Source organism: Cicer arietinum, chromosome 4 (assembly GCF_000331145.2).
Source record: "Cicer arietinum cultivar CDC Frontier isolate Library 1 chromosome 4, Cicar.CDCFrontier_v2.0, whole genome shotgun sequence".
In the NCBI taxonomy this organism is placed as follows: Eukaryota; Viridiplantae; Streptophyta; class Magnoliopsida; order Fabales; family Fabaceae; genus Cicer; species Cicer arietinum.
In genome coordinates this window covers 17699007-17725087 of record NC_021163.2, presented here as the reverse complement: position 1 = coordinate 17725087, position 26081 = coordinate 17699007, and the positions used below count along the sequence as shown (strand labels likewise).

The 26081-nt window shown below is 32.1% G+C and overlaps 4 protein-coding genes, 1 long non-coding RNA gene and 2 other non-coding genes across 9 annotated transcripts; 4 read left to right on the top strand and 3 right to left on the bottom strand.

Annotated features, from left to right (window-relative positions):
- Positions 1-625: 625 nt before the first annotated feature.
- Positions 626-3273, bottom strand: LOC101491559 (WUSCHEL-related homeobox 8-like). Its single transcript, XM_004497240.4, has 3 exons — positions 2878-3273; positions 1465-2001; positions 626-958 (listed from the first exon to the last, which is right to left on the bottom strand). Exons 1-3 carry the CDS (start codon positions 3074-3076, stop codon positions 873-875), a joined length of 822 nt encoding a protein of 273 aa, XP_004497297.1. The 5' UTR covers positions 3077-3273; the 3' UTR covers positions 626-872.
- Positions 3274-3773: 500 nt separating this feature from the next.
- TRNAC-GCA (transfer RNA cysteine (anticodon GCA)) lies at positions 3774-3845 on the top strand. The gene has a single exon. It is a non-coding gene; the product is annotated as a tRNA-Cys (tRNA).
- A 935-nt stretch (positions 3846-4780) lies between these two features.
- Positions 4781-10073, bottom strand: LOC101491032 (elongator complex protein 1). 2 transcript variants are annotated; one of them, XM_004497238.4, is made up of 5 exons: positions 9797-10073; positions 9358-9700; positions 5806-8863; positions 5550-5648; positions 4781-5442 (listed from the first exon to the last, which is right to left on the bottom strand). In XM_004497238.4, exons 1-5 carry the CDS (start codon positions 9953-9955, stop codon positions 5124-5126), a joined length of 3978 nt encoding a protein of 1325 aa, XP_004497295.1. In that variant the 5' UTR covers positions 9956-10073; the 3' UTR covers positions 4781-5123. The 2 variants fall into 2 exon arrangements, with proteins under 2 accessions (XP_004497295.1, XP_004497296.1); XM_004497239.4 differs by lacking the exon at positions 9797-10073 and having other exon boundaries at positions 9362-9502.
- A 1336-nt stretch (positions 10074-11409) lies between these two features.
- LOC101490711 (methionine--tRNA ligase, chloroplastic/mitochondrial) lies at positions 11410-17853 on the top strand. The gene is made up of 12 exons (XM_004497237.4): positions 11410-11777; positions 11893-12036; positions 12428-12577; positions 12760-12927; positions 13798-13922; positions 14160-14253; positions 14724-14822; positions 15632-15812; positions 15932-16047; positions 16740-16895; positions 17322-17450; positions 17557-17853. The coding sequence occupies exons 1-12, from the start codon at positions 11490-11492 to the stop codon at positions 17725-17727; spliced, it is 1821 nt and encodes a 606-aa protein (XP_004497294.1). The 5' UTR covers positions 11410-11489; the 3' UTR covers positions 17728-17853.
- Positions 17854-19091: 1238 nt separating this feature from the next.
- LOC113786166 (uncharacterized) lies at positions 19092-20903 on the top strand. Of its 2 annotated transcripts, none has more exons than XR_003472306.2 (2): positions 19092-19293; positions 19816-20903. It is a non-coding gene; the product is annotated as an uncharacterized lncRNA (long non-coding RNA). The 2 variants fall into 2 exon arrangements; XR_003472305.2 differs by having other exon boundaries at positions 19433-20903.
- On the top strand, positions 19565-19637 carry TRNAR-CCG (transfer RNA arginine (anticodon CCG)). Its single transcript has one exon. It is a non-coding gene; the product is annotated as a tRNA-Arg (tRNA).
- A 2551-nt stretch (positions 20904-23454) lies between the features above and the next one.
- LOC101490387 (CASP-like protein 4C2) lies at positions 23455-24860 on the bottom strand. Its single transcript, XM_004497236.4, has 3 exons — positions 24390-24860; positions 24125-24260; positions 23455-24035 (listed from the first exon to the last, which is right to left on the bottom strand). The coding sequence occupies exons 1-3, from the start codon at positions 24611-24613 to the stop codon at positions 23814-23816; spliced, it is 582 nt and encodes a 193-aa protein (XP_004497293.1). The 5' UTR covers positions 24614-24860; the 3' UTR covers positions 23455-23813.
- Between the last annotated feature and the right edge of the window lie 1221 nt (positions 24861-26081).

The window sequence follows — 26081 nt, the reverse complement described above, 5'->3', positions numbered from 1 at the left end:
TATTTATCTATTAACCAAGAGAGCTCTCTCATTTAGATCTCTTGTAGTTTAAAAATAATATTGTTACTTTGTCACCTTTTATCACAAAAATGTCACATTGTTTTAGTTTCATTTTCAACATTTTTATACATTTAAAAAAAAAAATAGAAAACTTAATAAAAATAAGATGACATACATAGTTTTTTATTAAAAATAAAATATATATTAAAAGCTTTCTCGAAAACAAAAAAAATATAATTTTTCTCTTCTCTTCTTCTCTTCTTATCTTCTCTAATAATTCCAAATAATTCCAAATAAGACACAAGAAACAAATGTTCAAATCTGCAAAAGCCACAATCAAATTTATGGATCTAAATAATTAAATTAAATTAAATTAAAATAGAAATAAATCGAATTTTTAATTTTGAAAATTTAAAAACTGATATAATGTTTTTTAGAGGATCTAATTTAAAATTTTAGTATAACAATAATATACAAATCTTCTATCATGTCTACAATGGTTGATAGATCAGAAATAAATTTAAGCATTAATTGAATATTAAGAAAATTAATATTTAGGCTTGATCCAAAAAAGTCCAAAATCTAGCACAAGTAGTTGATACACAAAAAGTGTTTAGTGTGAGGATTGCAAAACTCTGATTAATTATTATATAAAGAAAATAGTGAAAATATACAACCAAGAAACAAGCTTCAAAATATGGAGTAATATCATTTAATATTTCCATTCTCAAGGACATATTTCCAGTAAATATCTAAAGCAGTGGCTAGCTATATAACTAGTTTTGATTGATTCAATTTGATTTTACATGAACATAAGCCCAAGCAACACACTCCACTCAGCTAGTCACATTTGATAGAGGTTGCACCAAATGTCAACCTGCCAAATTATAGTCTTCTGCTTGCTGGTAAAAATTGTAACTCCCAGATACTTCCATTTTTCCAGCTAGATAGTCATTTCCTGAATAAAAAAAGGAAACAAAAATGGCAATGCACAATTTTGATTGTCAAACCCAAAAACTAGAGGCTACTATAAGCTTTAGAAAAATGATAGTACGTTACACATTCTTTTAGACACACTAACAAGACATTTTTTTAAATATAAATTTTCTCTACTATAGTTAATTCTATTTGAGACATGTCAAACTAAATATAAAATAATATAATGTGCTATTGGTATTCTCATTTTCATTGAATATAATCCCAATCTAGATATCAAATTAATAATCCAAGGTTTATGTCTATTTGTTTTATAGCCCAAATAAAGTATTTACTATATTTTTCATTTGACATTGGCCCTTGAAGATACTTGGTAGTTCACTAGTTTAAGAATTTGCCAAAGAATTTCAACTAGATTTTTTAAGGTCCATTTAAATAAAATCATAAAATTCAAACAATGTCATAAAAAAATATATAGCCAATGAAGAGACAAAGTGAAGTAAGAAAGCACAAGATGTTGTTACATACTTGAGTTTGATAGCACTTCATCAAAAACAGACACACTGCCACCCAAATTTCTAGTAGATCTTGCATTTCCATCCGAAGAAAACATGGAATATGTTTTGTTAGAATCTGGATTCAAGTACTGCAACTCAGAGCATTTTTCAGGGTTCTGAAAACTCACATTTTCAGCTCCTATAACAACATTACGTTGAGACTGAAATTCCTCAGGTTTTGTTGTTTTCTTATCCTTGGAATCAACCTCAGTCTCTACCTCTGATTCAGTATTGTTACTACTAGGTGCTCCATTTTGCAGTTTTCTTTTCGATCGAGCACGCCTATTTTGGAACCAATTATAAACATTTGTTTCGGAAATTTGGCCATGTTGGCCTAATTCAGCAGCAATCTCCTTGATTTTCTCTTTGCTTGGAGTTCCGTTTCCTTGATCGAACATACGTTCGAGAATCTGGAGCTGAACCGGCGTAGGAGTCCACCGCTGTCTGGATGTGATTTTGTGACCAGATGCCATCAATGAGTCACAGTATATATTTCCCAGCCTAACTCCTGATGGAAAAGAAAAACATTTAGCATTTCTTTAGAGAATGCTGAATCTTAACAACAAATGTCAATTTTTATATGCCAATTGCCAAAAGAAACAATTTTTTTGCCATTATTTATGGTGGGAGGTGAGAGAATTTTAAGGTTCTATATAATCTATAAAATCTCAAGAGTACTTTTAATTCTAGGAGATCTAGACATGTTTGTTTATCAATAAATAGTTAAATACACAATTTGGTCCTATAATTTGTGGAGTCGTATCAATTTAGTTCCACACATTTCAGATGTCTAAAATAATCCTTAAAATTGCAAAAATGTAATAAAATTTGTCCCTCCATTGGTATTTGAAGAGACTAGAATGACACTAATTTGGTGTTACCAAAGAAGAATTTGAAACTAAGTTAACAATGTCATAAATGCATTTGATAACAGATCCAAACACATCTTTGAACTTGATTGACAATTTGCAATTCAAGATATCATTTTAGAATGTTGATAATGTGGGTAATATTTGTTTATTCAATCAAGCAATATTTTCACTGATGAAAAAACATACAATATGTTTTCTTGACAACTTGAAAACTATGACCATTGCCACTAAACATTTAACTTTACACATTAAACATGATGCAGACAAATCTTACTGACAAAAATGCACAGAAAGTCAGAAACTGAAATTGAAAATTTCTCAAAGTTAAGGCTAATAATTGCCAAAATTAAAATTGAAGGGTCTATTAGTCAAAACCCAAGGATAAAATTAATTTTGTGCATATTTCTAGCAATATAAATAGAAATTCAAATTTTAGAAAAGCGATTCTAAAAAAGCAATAACAATTATTGGAAATTTATTATTATCAGCTAATATAATTAGACATTATTTACCAGCAAGATCGTGTTGAGTTGAGAGTGTTTTGTGCATCTCAACAAGTTGTTCACAAATGGTAGCATAAACAGCAATTTGTTTCCTCAGAGTTTCCAATTGATCATCAGTCATAACCTTCACATACATCGGATCAACATTCCCATTCTGCACTTGTTTCTGAAATTCCATCATGTTCACCATCCTCTCTCTCTCACACATACACACGCAATTTTGATTAGAGAGAGAAAAAAGTGTAACAAAAAAGTCAGCAAAGTTTTTTAACGTTTTGATAAAAAAAAATGTCAACAAAGGTTTGTTAAGAGAAAAAAAAAAGGTAAGAAACAGACAAAAGACACAAACATTATTATTCAGAAAAAAATTCGTCCTTTATATGCGGTGGCACCGCCAAGGACCAGAGTCGACAATAGTTAGATAAGATTTATTTATTCCTAAAATTATTAATTTTTTTCTTTTCTGTCAAAAAAATCATTATAACGAATTTGGGCGACTCTAGCATACACGCGTGAGGTAGATGGTCTATTGTAGACCACCTTTATATACGGTAGATTCAAAAATTATATTGATCAAGATGGTAGGGATTCAACTGACGTTTAAATGTTGCTATTCGTTTAGAACATGTTTATACATTGAGCAAAATTAGCATCATAAGGGTCCATAGCTCAGTGGTAGAGCATTTGACTGCAGATCAAGAGGTCACCGGTTGTCAAAAAAATCATTATAACGAATTTGGGCGACTCTAGCATACACGCGTGAGGTAGATGGTCTATTGTAGACCACCTTTATATACGGTAGATTCAAAAATTATATTGATCAAGATGGTAGGGATTCAACTGACGTTTAAATGTTGCTATTCGTTTAGAACATGTTTATACATTGAGCAAAATTAGCATCATAAGGGTCCATAGCTCAGTGGTAGAGCATTTGACTGCAGATCAAGAGGTCACCGGTTCGAACCCGGTTGGGCCCTTTGTTTAATTTATTTTAATCCCTTTTTCTCCTTTATGTTTCGTTTCTTTTAATATTTGCTCACAAAAAATAATATTTTTTTCACTTCACTATTAAACTGATGAATATTTTGCAGTTCCTATCATTCTCCACCTTATTTACCCTTATAATACGTTAATGACTGCATGAAATGAAATTTGTAGAGAAACAAGCAACACATGATATAATGAGCGTCTTTCAGTCTTAACTAAGATCCTTATTATTTTAATTTTTTTAATCAAATCATTACTTGTTTAACGATGGTAAAACACAGCTATGTTTAGTTCCATAGCTTAGATGGTAAAACACAGCTATGTTTAGTTCCATAGCTTAGATGGTAAAACACAGCAAAATATTTAATACATTAGGGGCGTAAATTTGAACCTTCATGACTATTTTTCTGCACGTGTTTCGCCTCTTTTCATTGGGGGTGTGTATGGTTGATTTTTTTTTAAATGAAACCATGTCAATTTTATAATTATTATATAGATTAAGAATTATAACTAAATTTATTTTTTAGTTTAAAATTGATTATAAAATCAATTATAGTTAAATAATCGATTTTTGATTATGGTTAAATAATCGATTTTTAGTTATGTAACCAATTTCAATAAATTTAATTTTAAAATCGATTTTTTTTAAATCTAACTCATTTTCAACCGGTTGGAGAAAGAGAGTTTCATTTTAAAATACATTACTTAAATTATAACCATATTATTTTAAATGATTTTTAAAATAAATTTAAATCCGAGTATGAATTTGGGTCTATAAATGGCGAGTTGCTCAGCTTTCAAATTGCTCGAAACATGATTGTTATTTCAAAAAGCAATAAATTAAATTTTTAAAAGGAAAATAAAAAAAGAGACCTGGAGTGAAATGCTTGTGACCATAGTAGAAAAAACATAGTAGCCATTAAAATGAATAATTAAAAAATCCTCCACTTAAAATTGAAAATAATTAAAATAATCTGTCATCTGTCACTTATTATAAAAATAACAATAATACCAATAAACTGTCACTACAATTGTTTCACATTATTGCATTCTCAGAAGCAAAACTGCCATCATGGGTTGATGTCGCTCTCCTAGTCCTTGGGCATAACTTTCATTTCAGAGTAGCACAATCAATTCGGCGGAATTACAGTCATACTTCTGAACGGATTCAAGCCCCCTCAAATAAAGAAGCCAACATCATCAAATGGCATGTAGATACATCCCAGATAAACATAAAATGTAAGATCTTTATGTTGGATTTGTTTATTTCACTCATAGGTTAAAAAAACTTTAATCCGCCACGACAGAGCCTCAGAATTGTGCATTTCATCCCTTACTTTTCGGGTGTATTGCTCCAAAGTATGTGCATACTCATTTATGGTATCATTGGATACTGTATCCTCAGCTAATCTGACTGCTGCCATCTGAGACAATTGAAAGTTTTCCCCAATCTGCTGTAGCTTCCTTGCTGTTTCACCCTCACCAAACATCATGAGTGAAACCAACAAAGATTTCAGCTCTCGTCTTGCTTCCACTGTCAGAGACATGCCTTTCAAATGATCCACCAAGGCCAACTCCTCACCAGGACTGCAAAATAGTTAATACTATTACCTTAAATTATATGAAATAGTGGCTACTGAAAAACAATGGTATTCAAGGAGAGAGGTTGTGAAAAAGTTTTGATGTCAATATACCTCCCAGGACGGATTTTTCCTCTTTTCCTTTGACGCCTAGCATCTCTTGCCCTGGTAGTTGCAGTTGAAATAGTAGAAGCAGCAGAACTCCTCCTGGTCCTGTTTTGATGAAATCAGGAAAATAAATGAAGCCTCACACACCATAAGTATAATAATAGAAGAAATAAATATGAGTTACATAACAATAATAGTTAGAGAAAAATTATTCAGAATCTATACAAAAGCACGTCATATGGGATCAAGGGAAATTACGTACCCTGTGGTGTATGCACTCATTCCACTAAAATTGCTGCTAGCTTCTGAAGTAGCGTCATCATCGATATCACTAGTTGCACGTTCCTCTGACTGGAGCTTTGCCGCAAGAAGTAATCTTCTCTGTCTAACAGCCAAGTAACGGGCCAAGTACTTCCCAACCTTCTCTAAGCCTTCCTCATATTCATTAGTAAGTGTGCTTGCACATTCAACAGACGCATCCTTCACCACTTTAATCAAGTCTTCTCTTTTATGCATAAAAACAACCCTCAAAGCTTCTTCCCAATCCCGTGCAGAAATTAATAAATTCACACCAGAGTTAACATCTCCACAGTACTCCAGGGCAATTTTGGCAGCTTCACCAGGTTTGCCAAGCGCTTGAAGTTCTTCGCAAAGCTCACCGGCAAGATGCAGTACTTCATCCTTTCCCAGATTAAGGAACCCAGCAACTGTAAGCACCCCGCTCCAGTTATTAATAGCACGATACGCCTTCAGAGCCTTATCCAGATTGAAGCAGGACAAGTAAATTGTTGCAGCATCTTCAAAGCATTTTTCACCACTAAGATAGTCGCCCCAAGCCTCAAGGAATGACATCCTCTTGGCAGGGTCAGTAAAAAGTTGAAGAGCCAAAGGAAAAAGTTGAGGGTTTTTTTTCACAAGTGTCATACAATCATCATAATAAGAATCTCCAGCAGAAGCAATATGTCTGAGAGCCTTTTCAAACCTTTTCAGCCTAAGGTCGATATTATATTGCATTAATGGTGTAGGCATACGCTCCAATTCTTGCAAGAAAGGAAGAAATTCTTTTGGATCTTTTTGGGCATTCAATGCCACAATAGCTGTGAGATTTAAATCGTAAAGACCTAAAGCAGCATCATAGACAGCATCCGGATCAGCCAACCACAAAAGATGTTTCAAAGCTTCTTCAGCAGAAGGGTAAGATATTCTCCTCTGATCATCAGCATGAGACAACTCCTTTTCACGAATAACTTTTATTCTCTTTAGAGCGTCTTCAAGTAATGGAGGTTCACTTCGAGCAAGAGTGGTTAATATGCAAAGCTCCCTTGCAGGACTTTCCGTAAAGTGATCCTCAAGTGCTTTCCTTATGGCCATTAGAACTGAAGAAACCTTGTTATCAGCAGGACAATTGTGGATGTCTCCAGCTAGCAAAACATTAGCCACCTCTGAACAGGGAACAGACACATAAGTTTTGTAGAGTTTCTCAATAATGTTTTCATTATTTACAGAACAAACAAACTCGGTTATGTGACCCAGATTGTTGACCTGCCTGACAAATTCAAAAGCTGATTGTGAAAATGCTTTCCAACCACAATAATCAACAATTACATTGAAATCTATCCTATGCCTCCTAACCATAAGTAATGCATCTCTAAACCGCTTTTGAACTAAGGCATTTATGATAGAAACCAAAACCAATTTTCTAGGGTATATAGATTCTAGGTTTCCCCGTGTTGTTTGCAGAATAATGGCAGCTTCGTCTCCATGTAAAACTCCAACAATTTTAGCACCTCTCTCCCATATATGTATGTAGTTTTCATTTTCTTCCCTTTTTCTGCTGTTAATTTGGACAAAATTCCCATACTTTGAGTCTAACTCCCCATTAAATATATCAACAATGTCAACAATAAAAAGCAGATCTTGTTTAGTTGCAAGGATTAGATGCGTCATAACTTGGTCTGCCAAATTTGAGTAAAATGAGAAACTGCTGCAGTTGTTGCAAACTACTATCCCCCCGCTAGCATGCAGTCTGCCAATCTCATCCAGTCCAAAAAGCACTGGTTTTGCCTGGCCAGCATTACCAACTAGTGCTACACACATCCAAGGGCAGGCTGCAGAAAAACCTTGATATTCTTGTTCTAGAGATCCGCCACCAGTGCCAATTTTTGATAAATACTCTTTGATTTTTCCCCCGGGAAACTGCATATATGCAGAATATTTACTAGCAGGATTTGGAGCAATGCCAATAACAAGCTCTTCAAGGATATTTTGCTTTGAAACTGTTGCATGCCAGCCTGAACATGTCAGCAATCCTGGAACAATATCTTCAGAACATTCAAGTTCTATTTCCTGCAAATAGAAGCCTCGAAGTACACTCTCATTCAGTGAGGTTTGGAATAAGTCATTACTGTGACTGAAACCATAATGTGAAACAGATAACAATGTATGGGAATCCAACCATACAAGATGTAAAACGGACCCAAACACCGTCTCAGTATGAGAGGCTTCAACACTGAATTCTTTCCCCTCTAGTTCTTCCCAGGTTTCAATCGATGGAAGCTCTACAACACATAAACTACCATCTGAAAGAAATGCAGCTAACTGATTCTTGGAGTTTTTACAATATACTGCCATACCCCGCACACGAGAAGAAAATTTTAGGCTGAATAAATACATAGGAGGCGGCATTAATGATAAAGAAAGTGGCGTTACATGAATATTGGAGCCATCGATGACTAGTGCAACAGAATTGTCCATAACAGCCGTGATCCAGACAAAGTTGTAAACTGTAACCTGACCACCTAGAGTCCAACAAACTATCTGCAAGGGTTTTTCTGGATTCCATATGAACCTGACTTCATCTTTCTTCAAATATCTAATTTCATGTTTCAGGTACCAATGGTTGTTGCTAAAATGCCATATTTTTATCGCATCATAATTTTCACATTCAACAACACCTGCAAGAAGATCAGAACTGCAATTCCATTTCAGAAACTTCACTTTCGCACTAATTCCTTCACCAACACTAAATTTGCTTCTTTCTAAACCATTTCTCTCAAAGAAAACAATGGAGGGGCCCTCATTTTCAGCTTTTCTGTCATAAACAGCTGCAATTTTAGCACCACTGGGCATCCACTCCAAAATTGCTCCAGCAAATGTTTTTTCCTCTGAAGAAGCAAGCAATGCCCCCGAATCTCGTTCCCAAACCTTAAGTTTCCTGAGCGACAAATTAGAACCACACACGCTCATCGTAGCAAAGTATTTTCCATCTCCTCGCCAAGATATGGGGTACTGTTCAAACCAACCCTGCAAGTTTTCTCCATCTGAAAAACATGGTACAATCACTATTTTGAACCAACTGCACATACGAGGACAACTCACACAACCAAATTTGAAAATTCATACATCTAGAAGGCATTAACATTCAGTTATATAAGTGTGAGTGGCTCAATTCAAAAAGCCTAATATTAAAATTTAAAGTAAATAGATCCAATTAGGATAAACTTCTTAACAAACACTTATGGAAAAGAAACATTGAAATAATCTTACAATAACTATAAGCTCTTTAAACAGAAACTTGTAGTACAAGTTGAAACTTGCTTCTACATCCCAAGTACTTCTTCTTTCATGAACTCTAACAAATTTCTCTTGGTAAACACAAATAAGCTTATAAAAACTTTCCAGTTAGTGAAACAAACCACCCTAAACTTATTTTAATCCAAAATGAACAACATCATAAAATAGAAACATTATCGTACAAATTACAATTAGTTAAATTAAGATTATAAAATTGAGAAGAAAGGTGGTTAGTCCTTACTTACGTGATGGCCTTCAGGAACATCATCATCAACGAGTGGAGTTTCATACAACAAATCCCAATCATGATTCATAACCAAAATCTGTCCAAAACCAGTTATTATAGCGAGAAGTTCGCCGTCAGGACTAAGGGAAATGCAGTTAACACCGCCATCCACGTTGCCAACAACTTGAGTTTCGTTTGCGTCAACGTCATAAAGCAATAAAAGCCCGTTTGAAGTTCCGAGAAGAAGCGCTTCTTTCTCCATGAGATAATCAAAAGAAGTAACACTATCATCAGGTTCAAGATCAACGATGCCATAATCCGCAGATAACGAGGAATTCTTACTCCAAGCTTCTTCTCCCTGTTACACATACATAAAGGCATCGATATTAATTCGGAATTTTCGAAAAATCAAACGTGCATGAGAGAGAGAGAGAGAGAGGGATTGGGAACAGACATGGAAGGAAGAGAGATGGGAAGTGTAAATGAAATTGTGGGAAGAGAGGAAGAAAAGACGGTTGCGCTCGATATCCAAAGCGGAGAATCGTAAGGTTTCGTCGTCGGAGTTGAATCGGAGAGCCAAAGGAACCTCCCGGAAGAGCTTTAAGTTGTTCATTCTGAAACCCTAAAACCCTTCGCCGCCGGTCAGATACACGGCCGATAGTAGGGTTTAAACTTAACGCTCGAGACAAAAGGATTGTTATCTCATTCAACTTAGGTGTAGGATAAATTAAATCTTTTTTTTAACGGTTAATTAAATTAAATCATCATGTACACATAAAAAAAGAAAATCGATAATTTTTTTTTTTGGAAGGGTTAATGGATTAGCACGTAGAAAAGAGGATAAACATTAATGGGATAGTGATGTAGAATAATCAATTGGTAGCTATTAGTTAATGATTTGATAAATATTAATCAGAATGAGAAAATTGTGTTGTTGAGTTACAAAATTAATCAATAGAATACTTAGGGTTAATCCATTTGACAAATAATTATAATATTTGAAATAATCGATTAGATTAAATTCGAATAATTAATTAGGTTATTGATTAACTATTTATAAGAATTAGATATTAAGGTAAAGACTAATACTTTAGGATTAAATTAATAAGAACAAATATTGTTAATATTGTCTATTTTTTAATACTAAACATTAAATAGGTTGGTTGTATTAGATTGTATATATGGGATGAATGTTGTCCATTGTTAACGATTAAATTTTACGTGTAAGTACGTTATTTGTTACATTTATATAGTATGATATTTTAAAAATTGTGTTTAGATATAGTCGGAGTTCGATAATCGAATGAGACGTTGGTTAGGGTTGTGCATGGTTGATTTTTTTAAAAAAAATTAAACTATATTCATTTAAAAACTAATATATAGATTTATATTTATAACCAAATTTATTATTTGGTTTAAAGTCGGTTTATAATCAAATGTAAAATTGGTTACGGTTAAATACCCAATTTTTAATTAAGCAACTGGTTTCGAAAAATTCAATTTTAAAATATGTTTTTATTTCTTTTCGAGAAATAATTTTTTTTCTAAAAATTCTCGAAATTTTTTTGATAAAAAATAATTTACAATTTTTTTAATTCGAGAAAAAAAAAATTCGATCTAAAGTTTTTATGAGAAAAAAAAAGTTTTTTTAATTTGTTTTTGAAAAAAAAATATTTGAAAAATTTTTTAAACAAAAAATCTCAAAATTAACAAAATCAGAATTGTTTTGGGGTTTTTGAGATTTATAATTTTTGGGAGTTGAATGGATAAAAACCAAATCTAAATATAAAACATAAATGAGTATTCAACTAGATTATAACCATATGATTTTAATCAGATATTTAAAATGAATTTGATCATGATTTTAGATAAACCACAATTTTCTTACAAAATATATCATGTGTTGTTTTGGTATTTAACTTAATTATAACTTCCAAATTAGTCATTGAAGTGTAACTATTATAACGTCATAACCTAAATTGAGAATTAGATGACTAATTAAAAAATTTGGCTTGAGTTATACACTTTCATGGACAATGGTTTTATTAAAAAAAATGAAAATTGTGATAAAATGACTTGGGGTGAGGAAACGAATGGCGTAGTCACATATCACATTTCCTCATTTGTGAATTGAACAAAGAGAAACAATGGCAGTGAGAGTGAACTGTTCGTTACAGAACACACTCTCTCTCCTCAACCCTTCCATTCTCTCACTCCGTTCCACACTTTCCCCTCCCCTCAAATCCAAGCCCCATTTCAATTTCTTTTCAAATCCAAACCCTTCTCGACGTGCTTTGTTCTGCAACTGCGCCACCCTCACTCCCTCAAATGAAGAACCCTATGTCATCACCACACCTCTCTACTACGTCAACGCCCCTCCCCATATGGGTAGTGCTTACTCCACCATCGCCGCCGATGCCATTGCTCGCTTTCAGGTACACCCCGCCCACTTTCATTTTACTTCAAATTATCTAACTTATATTCATTTTGATAATTCGGTCGACCTTGGAATATGAATTCGAGAAATTGCTGTTTTATTATTTTTGACAGCGGCTATTGGGAAAGAAAGTTATATTCATTACTGGCACCGATGAACATGGTGAGAAAATTGCAACTGCTGCCATGGCCCAGGGTTCCACTCCTACTGACCATTGCAATCTCATTTCACAAGCTTACAGGACTCTTTGGAAAGATGTAATTCCATCCCTAAAAAAAACTAGGTTTAAATTTGCATTTAGTCCCTGCTAAAATTGTTGTTCATATTGGAATTAGTCTCTATATTAAGAGTAATATTTATTTTAGTTTTTGTGTAGCTCATATTGAAGGGATTAAAATCAAATATTCTACATATTACATGAACTGATTCTAATATGAACAAATTTTGCAGGGACTAAAACAAAACAATAAGAAAAGAGGAAATTGTATATTTGCCAAGATGTAAGACAAAAATATGTTTTTAATGGGATTAAAAGCAAAAAAAAAAACTATATATTTGTAGGTACTAAATACATATTTAAACCAAAAAATAATTCAAGTTGAACATTCTTGTTGATGTATTTTATTGTACGTTATTTTTTAATTGCAGCTAGATATTTCGTATGACAAGTTCATTAGAACAACTGATAGCAAACATGAAGCAATCGTGAAGGAATTTTATTCGAGAGTGCTTGCCAGCGGCGATATTTACCGAGCTGATTATGAGGGACTTTATTGTGTTAGTTGTGAGGAATATAAGGTGATAATTTTAACTTTAGGTTATAGCACGTAGACTGCCATTTTTTATTTATACAAGCTCTTTATTTTGAAGGGTCTGATGATGAAAATTTTGATTGAGATTGTTGCCTTTCTTTTAGTTTCACATTAGTTTCATAGTGGTTTCATACTTATACTTTAAGACTGTATTTTCATTGGGTGCAGGATGAGAAGGAATTGCTTGATAATAATTGTTGTCCAACCCACCTAAAGCCTTGTGCTTCAAGGAAAGAGGACAATTACTTTTTTGCACTGTCAAAATATCAGAAGTCGTTCGAAGAAATTTTGAATAAAAATCCAAGTTTTGTGCAGCCATCTTTCCGTTTAAATGAGGTAAAGGATTATGGAGCTCCTTTTTTCTCTTATCAGTATTATATACAAGTTTCCTCTGTCTGTCTGTTACATTTTTCATGCTGGTTATATAAAATTTTACTTTCAGAACTTATTTAACAGCATTAACTAGAGAATATTCAGAAACAAAACTTACATGACACAAATTGATAGAGTAGACCAGTCATGATGTAATTAAACTATTTTTATGTTCCTCAACTCTTGCCGCTTTAGCTCAAGACTAATCCTGCCAATTAACCTTCCTTAGTCCTTACATTACACAACACTTAGAACTATAAGAATCTTCTAAAACATATATTTTTATTATTTTATTCTGCAACACTCTGACATGAGATCACTGATCACATGACCATATATATATTTTTTTGATAATACATGACTATACGTTATATGTTATAATTTCATGTAACTGTATAGTTTTCATGGAAGTGATTTTGTGGTTACAAATCTTTTGGGTGCAGAAGAATATAAAAACCAACAGCTTCCCAAATGGATTAAATCTGTCTTTTTCTCTCTCCCCTTATCTTTGTGTTTGTTTTATTAAATCTTACTGAGCTTGAAATCTAATTCAATATTTTGTATGCTAATTCAATCTGAATTTGATCACTTAATGTAAGAAAAAATAAACATATGAAGGTGTTTGATTTGGCTTGTTACACAAATATCGCCACCCCTGCATGCTGCCCCCCAAAAAGTTAGTGGAATAATGCTTTACGTCAGTTTTGGCTGGGTAATAGTATTTCATGAACTTCATGTTAATGATATTATTATCTCTTTCAGAAGAACTTCAAATGAGTTTTCTTTGATAATTTATTTTCCTTTAAACTTAATTTATTCTATACAAATTTCAAGGTTCAAAGCTGGATCAAAAGTGGCTTGAGGGACTTTTCCATTTCCCGAGCATCAGTTGATTGGGGCATACCTGTTCCGAATGACAAGTCTCAGACAATATATGTATGGTTTGATGCTTTACTAGGGTAAGAACTTGTATTTCATATTAACTTGCTTCTATAACTTTCCTCGGCTCTGTTCTGTAAACTGCAGTTTCTGTTTATCATTATCGATGCTTGATGGAAATGGTTGGTGAAATACATTTAAGTTCAAATTATGCACAAATTTAATTGTGTGGAAAAGTGATTAAAATTTCATAATTCGGCTATGTTACCTTACTAAAATTTTGTTGAATAGTTTCCCATTTCTTTTTATATGTGCAGCTATATATCAGCACTATCTGATGACCAGGAAAAACCTGATTTACTAAATGCTGTTTCTTCAGGTTGGCCAGCTACACTGCACTTGATTGGTAAGGTATGTCTCTTTCTTTTCCTTCCTTTATTTTAAATCTCTCTCTCTCTCTCTCTCTCTCATAATATGTATTAAGAAAATGACATTGGAAGAAGGAAGGTAGATACAAAAACTGAAGTCTACATTTTGTCTGTGTGTCTATTACATACATTTTGTCAGTTTCCCGTTCGTTAAGTGCGAAATATACAATGGATTTGCTCTTAACTTGTAAAGGTAGAAGGCTGTACCATTTTTATCGAACTGTCATAATTCTCTCTTATAACCGACCCTAAAATCTGAGAAAAGGCTATCAGTATTCTCCACCTTGGGCACTTACACTAAAGCAATGTGTATTTTTGTGATGGTTTTGTGCAACCCTTTATATTCATTAATCATTGAATTTTCTTGTATGATTTTATTTATTGTTAAAAGAGAAGACAGAATAGCAAAACATTCAGGTTCATTATTTTATTATTGACTTTGTTACTCTGTAGGATATTCTACGTTTCCATGCCGTTTATTGGCCAGCTATGTTAATGTCTGCTGGATTAAGCCTTCCCAAAATGGTATACGGCCATGGATTCTTGACAAAGGTAATATTTGTATTTGAACCTATTTATTATCTTATGTTTTCTTCTTGAGTTAACTTGGTAGTATGTAGTAACTTCGTTAGGTTCTGTCAAATTTGAGTGAAGCCAGGGCCAGAAATTATGCTTTTCTCCTTTTTTTGTGTTTTGATAGCTAGGCCATTTTGTATCATTATTATCGATGATAATGATATAAATAAATTATTATTATTTTAATTAATATTATTATAATTATAATAATTTATTGCAATAGTAAATTAGTAATAGTAATCGTAGGTCAATAACCTTTGGGGTGGTAGAGGAAAAACTCAACTTTAACAACAATAACAATAGTAATTATATTGTTTTGTTAATTTACCTTAATGCTTCAAATGTATTTCCTAGAAAATAAGAGCTCAATAACTATAAACAGATAGTGTAAGCAAGTTTTATACAAGCGTTCAATCATATTTCACCATCTTGCCACATCATACCAATACTTCATAGAATCTGTTTAAAATGTGGTAAGATGGTAATATATGATTGGGACATCTGTGTAAACTTGTTAATATTATGATTATATAGTTGTTAAATTGATAAATCAATTATACTTATACTCAACATCAACAATAATAATGATAGTAATTTGATAGTTGATTTGAATTTAATCAATTCAAATGTAATTGAATTTACAATCACTTGTTTAATAAAAGACGGGTCTCAGCAGAAGATCAGAAACTAAATTTGGCTTTTAGTAGCTAAGCAAAGTTTTGTGAATCTGTTTCTTATTTTAATTTTATTTCATGCAGCAATGCTTTTTATTTTGAAAATGTTAGGATGGCATGAAGATGGGAAAATCACTAGGAAATACGCTTGAACCAAACGATTTGGTGAGTAAATTTGGATCAGATGCAGTTAGATACTTCTTCCTCAGGGAGGTGGAATTTGGCAATGATGGGGACTATTCAGAGGAACGCTTCATCAATATCGTAAATGCACATCTTGCCAATACAATTGGTACTTTGAGCCTTGCTTTTCGTTGCATGTATCATTCGGTAACAGCTTATTGCTTTTATTTTTGAATTTTTACTATGATTCTAATGCTAAGATATGTGTCTCTCTCACTATTTTTCTAGGAAATCTTCTTAATCGTACACTAGGACTTCTGAAAAAGAACTGCCAATCAACTCTAGTAGTGGATTCAGTTACGGCTGCAGAAGGAAATGCGTTCAAGGATAATGTAATGAGGCTGGTAAAGTCCCTAGGAAACTCTAATGTTTCTATAATTTCTCTTAAATTTTAAAGTATGCTCTTTTGCAGCAGTTTGACATTCTGCTATCTGTGAATTCAATGTCTATAGAAACCATTTTTACACATTATTTTGCCGAATGATTTATATGGTGCTGAAGGCTGCTTGGTTGCCTTGCAGCTTATATTGTAACTTGTTATCCTAAATGCTAGGAATTCCAAATTAAACTAAATTGTTTTCACATTCGGGAGCAGAGCTCTTTGGCAGAGTGGAGTTGATTTGTGGATGGATGTCCTGTGTTTTGTTTCGTATTTGGACGTGATAAAATGATTCACGGGCCACCTGATTAAATAATCTAAATAGATGAAAAGGAGGGAAATATGGTATTCAACTTTGATAGATTAGTATAGGCTAAATACAACTCTCTGTATCTGTAAGAGCCCTGTCTAGATAATTGTATTCATGTTACTCTATTTCATTATTTTTCAAACAAAAGTGAAGTAATTATTTGTTTACATGTTAGAACATATAACATCAAATTATTAGAACTCTTGTTTTATACCCCTAGTTTGGGTTATAAATTGTGGTTCTATAATTACTAACTTACGCATATTTTAAATCTGTCTTTCCACCATCGTTCATAAGTTGCGGGAGTTGCCTGTGACCCCAAATTTGATCGTTATTTACACTTGTAGGTTGATAAAGCTCGTAGTCACTATGAAAATCTCTCTCTGACATCAGCTTGTGAGGCTGTTCTAGAGATTGGTAATGTAGGTAATTCCTATATGGATGAACGTGCCCCTTGGTCTCTCTTTAAGCAAGGAGGTACTGCTTCTGAAGCAGCTGCCAAGGTATTCTCCTCTGAACCTATAGCAGGAAGTCATCCATCTAATAAGTAGAAGTTTAAATTTCAATTAATATAATGTTGGTATAAAACTTAATACCAGTAAACAAAAAAGTCACATCGTTGGATTAATCAAGGTATTCATTTGCAAAATATACTTTTGACATTATTTTAAATGATAACATCCTATGGTTTGTTTCCACTAAATCTATACCTGACATTGGATCAAATTAAATCCAAATACTAAATACCTGTTTTTTTTATTACATTCATCAATTTGCTTTTCGTATGCTGTCATCGGCAATTGAACGCTATTTTTATTTCTAAATCAAGTATAATAAACTTATAATCAACACATGTCACTTATTTTTTCAATTGTGTTGAAGATAAGCAAATGCCTAAGCAAGAATTTTCACTTATGATGTTCGAGCAGGACCTTGTAATTATATTAGAGACAGTGAGAATTATTGCCATTGCACTATCTCCTGCTACCCCAAGCTTGAGTTGGAGAATATATGAACAACTTGGCTATTCCAGGGACCAATTTGATGAAACAACATGGGTCGGTCTCTCCCTCCCTCTCTCTTTCTCTCACACACATGCGAGCAGTCGCACACACATAAATTATATTACCGTGTTTGATTTAAGTTGTTTTGTTTGTATTGTAGAGTGACACCAAGTGGGGTGGACTTAAAGGTGGCCAGGTCATGGCTCAACCTAAACCAGTTTTTGCTAGGATTGAAAACCAAACTGAAGTGGAAGACAAAGGGGTTGCAGTCGGTAAGACTCCGAAAAATAAAGGGAAGTTGAAACAAGCTCAACAAGTTGCTGGAGCTTAGATGCTTCGCCCTTTTCTTAATTATTTTTGTTTTCATCAACTTATGTAAAACTAACTCTTTTGCTAGTATATGTACACAAATATTTATATATGGGTACATACATATGCAATAACAGATTTATGTGCATTATGCATGTGTACGTATACAAATTTTGAATGGAATTTTCAATATTTTTTTTTTTTTCGAAATAAAGTTAATGGTTTTAGGAGATGTTATCTACTGCCATACGCTAAGAATATAGAAGTAAATCAATGGTACTAGTATTGACTATCAAATTACTAGAAATATTATACTGAAATTCAAAGGATACTCAATTACATCAATATAAGTTGCGTAAAAAAGTGGCAGTGGGATTAGTTAGTACTAAAAACTGAGTGGAAGCATTTATAAATTTAAGGATCAAAGACATGATTTTTCATACTACTCATAGCTTTGACATGAATTTGGTGAAATTAGCGTCTCTGTTGTCCTATCTTTTAAACAGTGTAATGGCAATAGAAGTTTTTATTTAGTATCGAAAGTAAACAATAAGAAAATGAAAGAAGATAAATTTATGAATGTGTTATTTAACATCTATTGAATATTAGAACAAAGGAGTGAGATTAAATTGATTTAAATATAATTAGACAATAACTTAGAATTTATCAACATAATTCATTAAATTAGCTTCCGAATGTATTATTTACCTGAAAATAGACAATTGAAAATATGCCTCTAGTAATTTATTTGTAATTCAAATGAACAAAATTAAATGGCTGGGGTCATTTTGGAGAAAAAAATTAAGAGAAATTAATATATATATATATATATATATATATATATATAAACTTTGACAAAGAAGCTCTCTAATTTTTTTTAGAGAAGTCTACCGTTCATTACTCTTAAGTTTGCCTTTCATCCTCTCAAAGCATGTAAAATGACTATTTTATCTTTTATTATTTGATAGTCAGATTTTTAAAAGAGTTCAATTTTTTTTAATAACTTTTCTAAAAATTTTAATTTTTTTTTGAAACTTTAGATATATGTGAAACTTTCAAAAAGTCATTTTTTAAAATAATTTAAAAAATTCTAAACTTTGGATAAATGTGAAATTTTTTAAATGTAATTTTTTCAAAAACATGGACGAATATAAAACATCTAAAATGTAATTTTTTAAAAAATTTACAAAAAATTCGAAATACAATTTTTATTAATGCTTACTTTTTTGAAAATTGACTATTAAGTAGTAAAGATAAAATGATCTTTTTATATGTTTTGAAATTAGAGGTATAGGTGAACGGGTGAATGGTAGATTTTTCAATTTTTTAATGTATAAATAAATTAATAATAGCTCGATCTTTTTTTTGAAAAAAGAATAACTTGATCTCATTATTGTCATAAGTCATTTGCGACAGCGGTGTTAATGTGGGTCAAACAGGATGTTAAGGTTAACTGCTTGGACCTTTAGTTAGGCCCACCCTACAATCCCAAAGCTACAAGACGACAAACAATATCACAGAACCCGAATTCACTGCATCGATCGTTGAAACACGACAACTAAAACCTTAACCAGATACAGCCATACAGGTACGCTAATCCTCTCTCTACCAACGCTAGATTTTCATTTCACGATCACATCAATTTATATTATTCAAATTATTATTTGTTCATAATCATTTTATTCTCGATTTAGTTTATTTGTTTTTTGTAATTCAAATTTTTGCAGAAAAAATAAGAAATATTTCGAGAGGGGTTTTCTTTCGCTTTCAGTTGTTAGATCTAAATCACATAGCTAATGAGAATGCCGATTCCGTTTAAACACCTTCTTGTATTTTTCATTTGATAAAATTCTTATTAAGATCGCATAGCGGAGTGGATATCGCGTTAGACTCCGAATCTAAAGGTCGTGGGTTCGAATCCCACTGCGATCACTTTACCCTTTTTCCTTTCATTCCATATAATTGCACTTATACATATTTTGAATCATACAATTTAGTGGAAAACCATAGAAATTATATACAGGCATTGACAAACAGCAGTATTTTACAGCTATTTTATTGTGTGTTCAATGAATGATATATGTCCCTATATGCGTATGATAAAATGTAGGTTATCATATTCGGCAAATAATTAGCTAAAGGCATAAATGTGGTGCTCCTCTCTTAAAGCTGTCTGTCTATTTTGGCTATATTTTTGTAAATTTGCTCTTATATGAGGATACCTCAATTTAAAGGTTCCAAAAGGTGGTTTGGAATATGTCTGAAACACTGATTGCTTTTTTCAAAGGTTTGGTAGCCATCACTGAATTATCACTTGGTGTTTACACCCGTATTATTAGAGGAGTTGACTCATATCCCACAAAGGCGTGGGTTCGCTCCCACTGTCAATGTGAGAACGTGTAAGTATCTTTGTTGTCGCTACTCTTTGAACTTTGAGGTATGCCCTAACTCTGATGAGTCCTTGAGACCCAATCGAGTGTCAGCAAGAAAAAAGCTCATGTATTAATAAATGTATTGAGATTTTAGAAACTCTTTTTGTTTTTTTTCCTGTTTGCTTTCAATGGAATCTAAAACTAACAGGCATACATGATTTTGGAGTGTGGACAAGGATCATGCTGAGGTTTTCATACCTTTTTGCGACAGCGATGATCCTGATGTGGCTGCTAGTGAGGTTCTAGAAATGTCAGCTGGAAAAAATCACTGCTATGATAATGCCAGCATTCCTATTGTGACTGAAGCATAATGTTCTGAAAATGCTGCTAATTATGCTGTGAAGGGTGCCTTATACAATTCCAAACCTGCCTTTAACTAGAAAATTATGCTTAATGTAAATCAAAATCACTATTCTGGTGTGAAAGAAACGGGTTGTGCCTATGGGAATCCTTAGTAAATTTGCAGTAGAATTTTGAGTGGCTTATGTACCTTTCATAAGCATCATTTTGGTATACCAACACTAATTAGTGAGTTGGAGAATATAATACAGTGATATCATTAGTGCCTTTTACGTAGTGATTGTAACTATAAACTATAAACTATACCATGTTGACAATTAAGTAATGCAGATACGGTAGGTCTCCCCCCTTTAATTATTTGATCTGGCATATTTGCATTAGCAGACAGCAATTATCATGTTGACCAGAGAAGGACAATTATTTGTCATCAGCAGTAAATTATTGAGAATATTTATATATGGTTTAATCGCAGTTTTAGCTACTTTATTTGTATCAATTTACGATATTGGTGTCCCAATTTTAAAAGTTGATAGTTTTGATCTTTCATTCTAATTTTTAACCAAAAAATAACTATGTGATATGTTTTAAATAATATAACATATGATACGATGATATAGAATGATAAAAAAAAGCTCATGAAATCGCAATAAAACCCTCTAAATAGAGACTTCACTTTAAACTTCAGAAAAAATTTATTTTTGTAATTTAATTAATAACAAACAAATAATTAATACATCTACATAACTCTAATATAAAATCACATGTTACATTATTTAAAATATATCATATCATTATTTTTTAATTTAAAGATTTAAGGGATGAACTAAAACTATGGACTTTTAAAATATGAAGATTAATTTCGTGAACATATAAAAATAGAAGAATACAAAATTAAATTAAGTCTATATATTTCCAGTTTTAAAAAGTTTTTAGAGCAACTATTTTAGAAGTAGTAAACGGTAACACGTAAAGGCTTGCTTTATGATTTGCCAAAAAATAATTTTTATTTTTATTTTGATACGTTACATAGTTCTAATAATATATTAGAAAAAATCTTTAACCCTCCAACACTATACACATAAAAAAAAATATATCCAACAAATTTTTAATTTTTGACATAATGATTGATATTTGTGTTGATTGGAAACATATTAAACTTATTCTTTTTCACTAAAAAACATCTTTTGATATTAAAGACATTGTTTTTCACTATATCAATTACTTCATTTCAAAGTAGATTTGAACAATTTAAATTGTATGTAGATGTTTTTTGTTTTTTATTTAATACTGAGATATCGAACCTACTTGAATAGTTTGAGACTCAATTTGATAATTATCTCGTTGAATTAGGTTCATAACCAAATGAGTCGAATTTGAGTTAAAAATCGAAGTCACTTAATAAATAAGTTGAACTTGAATTATAAATAGTTCGACTCGTTTGTTCAATGAACTAGCTTGATGTAAAATTGATCCCCTTATTTTTATTAATTAACGAAATTGATACCTCTATTTAAAAGTTGACAATTTTGGTCCATCTCTCTTGAATTTTTGAACTAAAAAATGACGATTGACATATTTTTAATGACGTGACATATAATTATATGACATAGAACCATCTAGATGCATTAATTATTCATATGATACATTATTTAAACCATATTACGTCATCATTTTTCAGTTAAAAAATTAGAGGGAGTGACTAAAACTATCGACTTTTAAAATAAATGGACAAATTTTGTGAATCAGTAAAAATATGGAGACTAAAACTGTAATTAAGCCTAAAATTTACTTGGAAGTTGTAAAAAAAAGTTTAGATGTAAATATTAAAATGCTTGAAAATGATGTTAAACATATTGTAAATGTTATTTTAAAACGAAATAAAAAAATATTTGACAAGTTAGTGTTAATAAATTTTTGGCTTAATTACAGTTTTGGTCCCCCTATAATAGCTGAATCACAAAAGTAGTCATTCCATTTTATTTTTCCCCAGTTTTGGTCATTCAAACAAAATTTTGGTCAAAATTTTGATAAAATGTCATTTTTTTAAGTCACATCATATCTTTTATGATTATAGATTTTTGGTATAATTGTTGCACTAAAAGATTTTGAGGCACAATGTGACTTAAATAAGCTAAAAAAAATTACATTTCATCAATTTTTAGACCAAAATTTTGTTTGGAGACTAAAACTATGGAGAAATAAAATGTAGGGACTACTTTCGTGATTCAACTAAAATAGGGGAACCAAAACTGCAATTAAGTCTAATTTTTTTGATATGATTTAAAAGTTACTAAAGAAATATACATCTTCATTATTTATAGAAAAATTAAATTAAATCTCATGTGAGATATTACATTTGTTGCTCAAAACAACTATTTTTGATGATAATATTTTGATTTATGAATGATTTTAAAATAAAACATATGTTATTTAAAAGTTACAAGCAATGTATATTATTCTTATTCTTATCATGTAGTTAAATAAAATTATTTTAAGTATTACTTAAAGTTAATTATTTAATTTAGTTTAACACTTATAAATTCTGCATTTAAAGAACTCTCTTCAACTTTATTATTGGAGTTTGCATTGAAAAATATACTCCACGACACTTTCTTATTTTGTTTTATTAAGAGTTATACGAAACAATAAAGAGGAATGAAAAAATTGATAGAAAGACTTTCCTTTGATTGTAGTTTTAATTGTAACACTTTAGTTAATTTTTTTCATTAATCTTTATTGATATTTTTTTTAATCCATTTGATTCGATTTATTAATAAAAATATTATTGGTGAATTTGAATCGAATTAAATTCAAATAAAAGAAATAAATTTATGAGAAAGTCAAGTCAAATCTTGAATTAAATTAATTTTAACAAATCGAACCAAATTGAATTCAAGTTCGATTCATTTCCAAACTTAACTCATTTCCAATCTAAATCCAGTATCTATTTTTTAATCGGTAGAGAGTTAACTAATTAAACATTTTGAGTGTAATGAAAATGGAGACCATGGAAGTCATAAAATTAAAATACTCCGCCAAAATATTGGCACACTGTCTAATCAGCTTGGGGAAAAAATCCACTGAGGTTAGTAAATGAATTAAGTGGAAAAATAATAGAATTATTGAAATAGGTGTGATTACAAGTAGTTTTGCAGCTACTATAATAGATAGTATAGGCTCAAAAATCAAAGTCACGCTCATATTTTCAACATAGTGTTCCAGCAGTTCTGCCCACCATGTCGGTCCAAATCAAATCACATCCTATTTGAGAAGAGTACCGTGAAAAGAATGGCCCGACCCCACACAAATATTCTCTCCTCTCCCGTGCCCCGTGGCAACGACGTCGTTTCAACGCCAAATAACTACTCATTGAGATTCAGAGATGAAAACGAGAACCGTTGATTATGAAACAGACGAGTCGGAAACCCGATAACAGCGACGTAAACCCTAGAAACAGAAACGCTGCATATCCCAACGCTATAGCTATGTCCGATTGCACGCAGAACGCATTACTCACATTACACGTGTCCATATCCTTCAACGTCCTCGCCATCGACGTCCCCGCCGCACTCGCCGATAATAGCAGGTACGCGAACACCTGCACCACCACCACCACCACACATTATCACTCTCCGTCACTCACACACAGAGTAAATAGAGAGAAACAAAATAGTTGTGGATTGTGACCTGGTCATGTCCAAAATCAAACCAAACTTGCAACACTTCGGGGAACAGTGTTTCGCCTCTTGAAATTTCCCATACGGAAGCAATCATTTCGAACAAAGAATATACCGCCACAATCGCATTCGCAGCCAAAACGAATCTGAACAATTTTTTCTCAATTTCAGTTCAAATTAATAGGTAATTCAATTATGTTATGCGTCGAAATTGAAATTGAAATTTAAACAAGAATTAGATTAGAATAGAAAGAAAGATTGAAAAAATTAGCTACCTGAAGGTGTCGTAGTGGTACCAGTGAGGAGAATCAGAGGAGCGATTGTTGGTGAGCATGAAAACAGAGGAAGCGAGTGAGAATGAAAAAGAAATGAGACGGAAGACGAGGATGAGTGAATTGAAACGACGTAGTTTATGTTCGGCGACGGTGGAGTGGAAACGAGGTGCTGAAGGTGAACGGTTATTATCGCCGCCGTTGCGAAGTGGCTGAGGGGATCGCATGGTGGTGAGATATCATGTGGAATTAAAAAAAGAAGAGTTAATTTGATTTTGATATAGGTTTATGGGAAGAGAGTCACGGGATAGTGATAGAATAGAAGAGCGAGATATATATGACTATTGAGTGAGTAATAGAAGAGATAAAAAAGAAGAAGCTGCGTGGAATGTGTTATGGTAAAAGTTGTTATGTTCCAGACACAAAAGCGTGCACCAACCAAGCTGCTATTATGTGCTTGCTCTCCTAATCTCGTGTGTTTTCCTTTTCTTCAATTAATTCCTTATATATCTGCATGTTAAAAAGAACCAACTTTTCCATTACTTTCCTATTTCATGTTTTTCACTTTTTTGGTTGTCATTTTATGTTTTTATTTACTCAGTTCTTTTTTTTAGAAATCATTTTGAATGACATATTTTAATATGTATTATAATAACGACTAACGGTTTTATTATTTTTTGTGAAAAAAACCTTAAACGAGATAAATTTAAAATGAAAAAAGTAATATTAAAAAACTCATTTAGCAATAATACAAACTAAGTGCTTTTTACGTTTCAATTTTAAAAAATAAAATAAAATTCCTCGGGTTTGTTTGTTTACCCTCAATTGGGAAATGATGATTATTATTCATTATTACGCCAGCCTTTGTGAATTCTTATCCTTTGGTTTGTAAAGGCTAAAAAGTCGCGACTCATGAGTGTGTCTGTGCAAGTTTGTTTATACACCACATTTTGGTGGGGAATCCTGCTTAGAATAACTCAACACGTGACGGTGTGGGATTGGTTGATTCTTCTCGAATATTTCATATACTGAATACTACTACTAGTAATACACTACTACTACTATGGGTGTCAAGTGTAATTAGCTCAAAGTTAGTAAATTACTTAGTATTACTTTTTATTTTTTCTGTTTTTATTAGTTAAGTTAGTTAAATTTGTAACTGAATTCTCATATGATTATATAAGTCATTGTGTAATATTAACAAAGTTAAGAGGTCATTTTGTTTTATTCTCCTAATAACAATTGGTATCAGAGTCTCGTCAAGAGGCCTGTAAATAGAACAAGCAAGAATTGTAATTTTTTTTAAAAAAAATCTATGGTGAATATGAATAACAATGAATAAGTGTTTGTGCAAGTATCCATACCAAAGTTCGACGATCACTACGATCATTGGAGTATGTTGATGGAGAATTTTCTTCGGTCAAAGAAATATTGGACCTTGATTGAAATAAGGTTACAGAACCAATATAAGGTGTAACACTGTGTAAAGCTCAACATAAGTATCTTGATGAATTGAATCTCAAGAATTTGAAGGCCAAAATTTACTTGGTTCAAGCAATTGATTGAACAATCTTGGAGACTATTTTGCAGAAAGATATTGCAAAGCAAATCAGGGTTTCCATGAAGAAGAAATAACAAGGAAATGCAAGGGTTAAACGGGTTATTCTTCAGGCGTTCAGGAAATATTTTGAGACA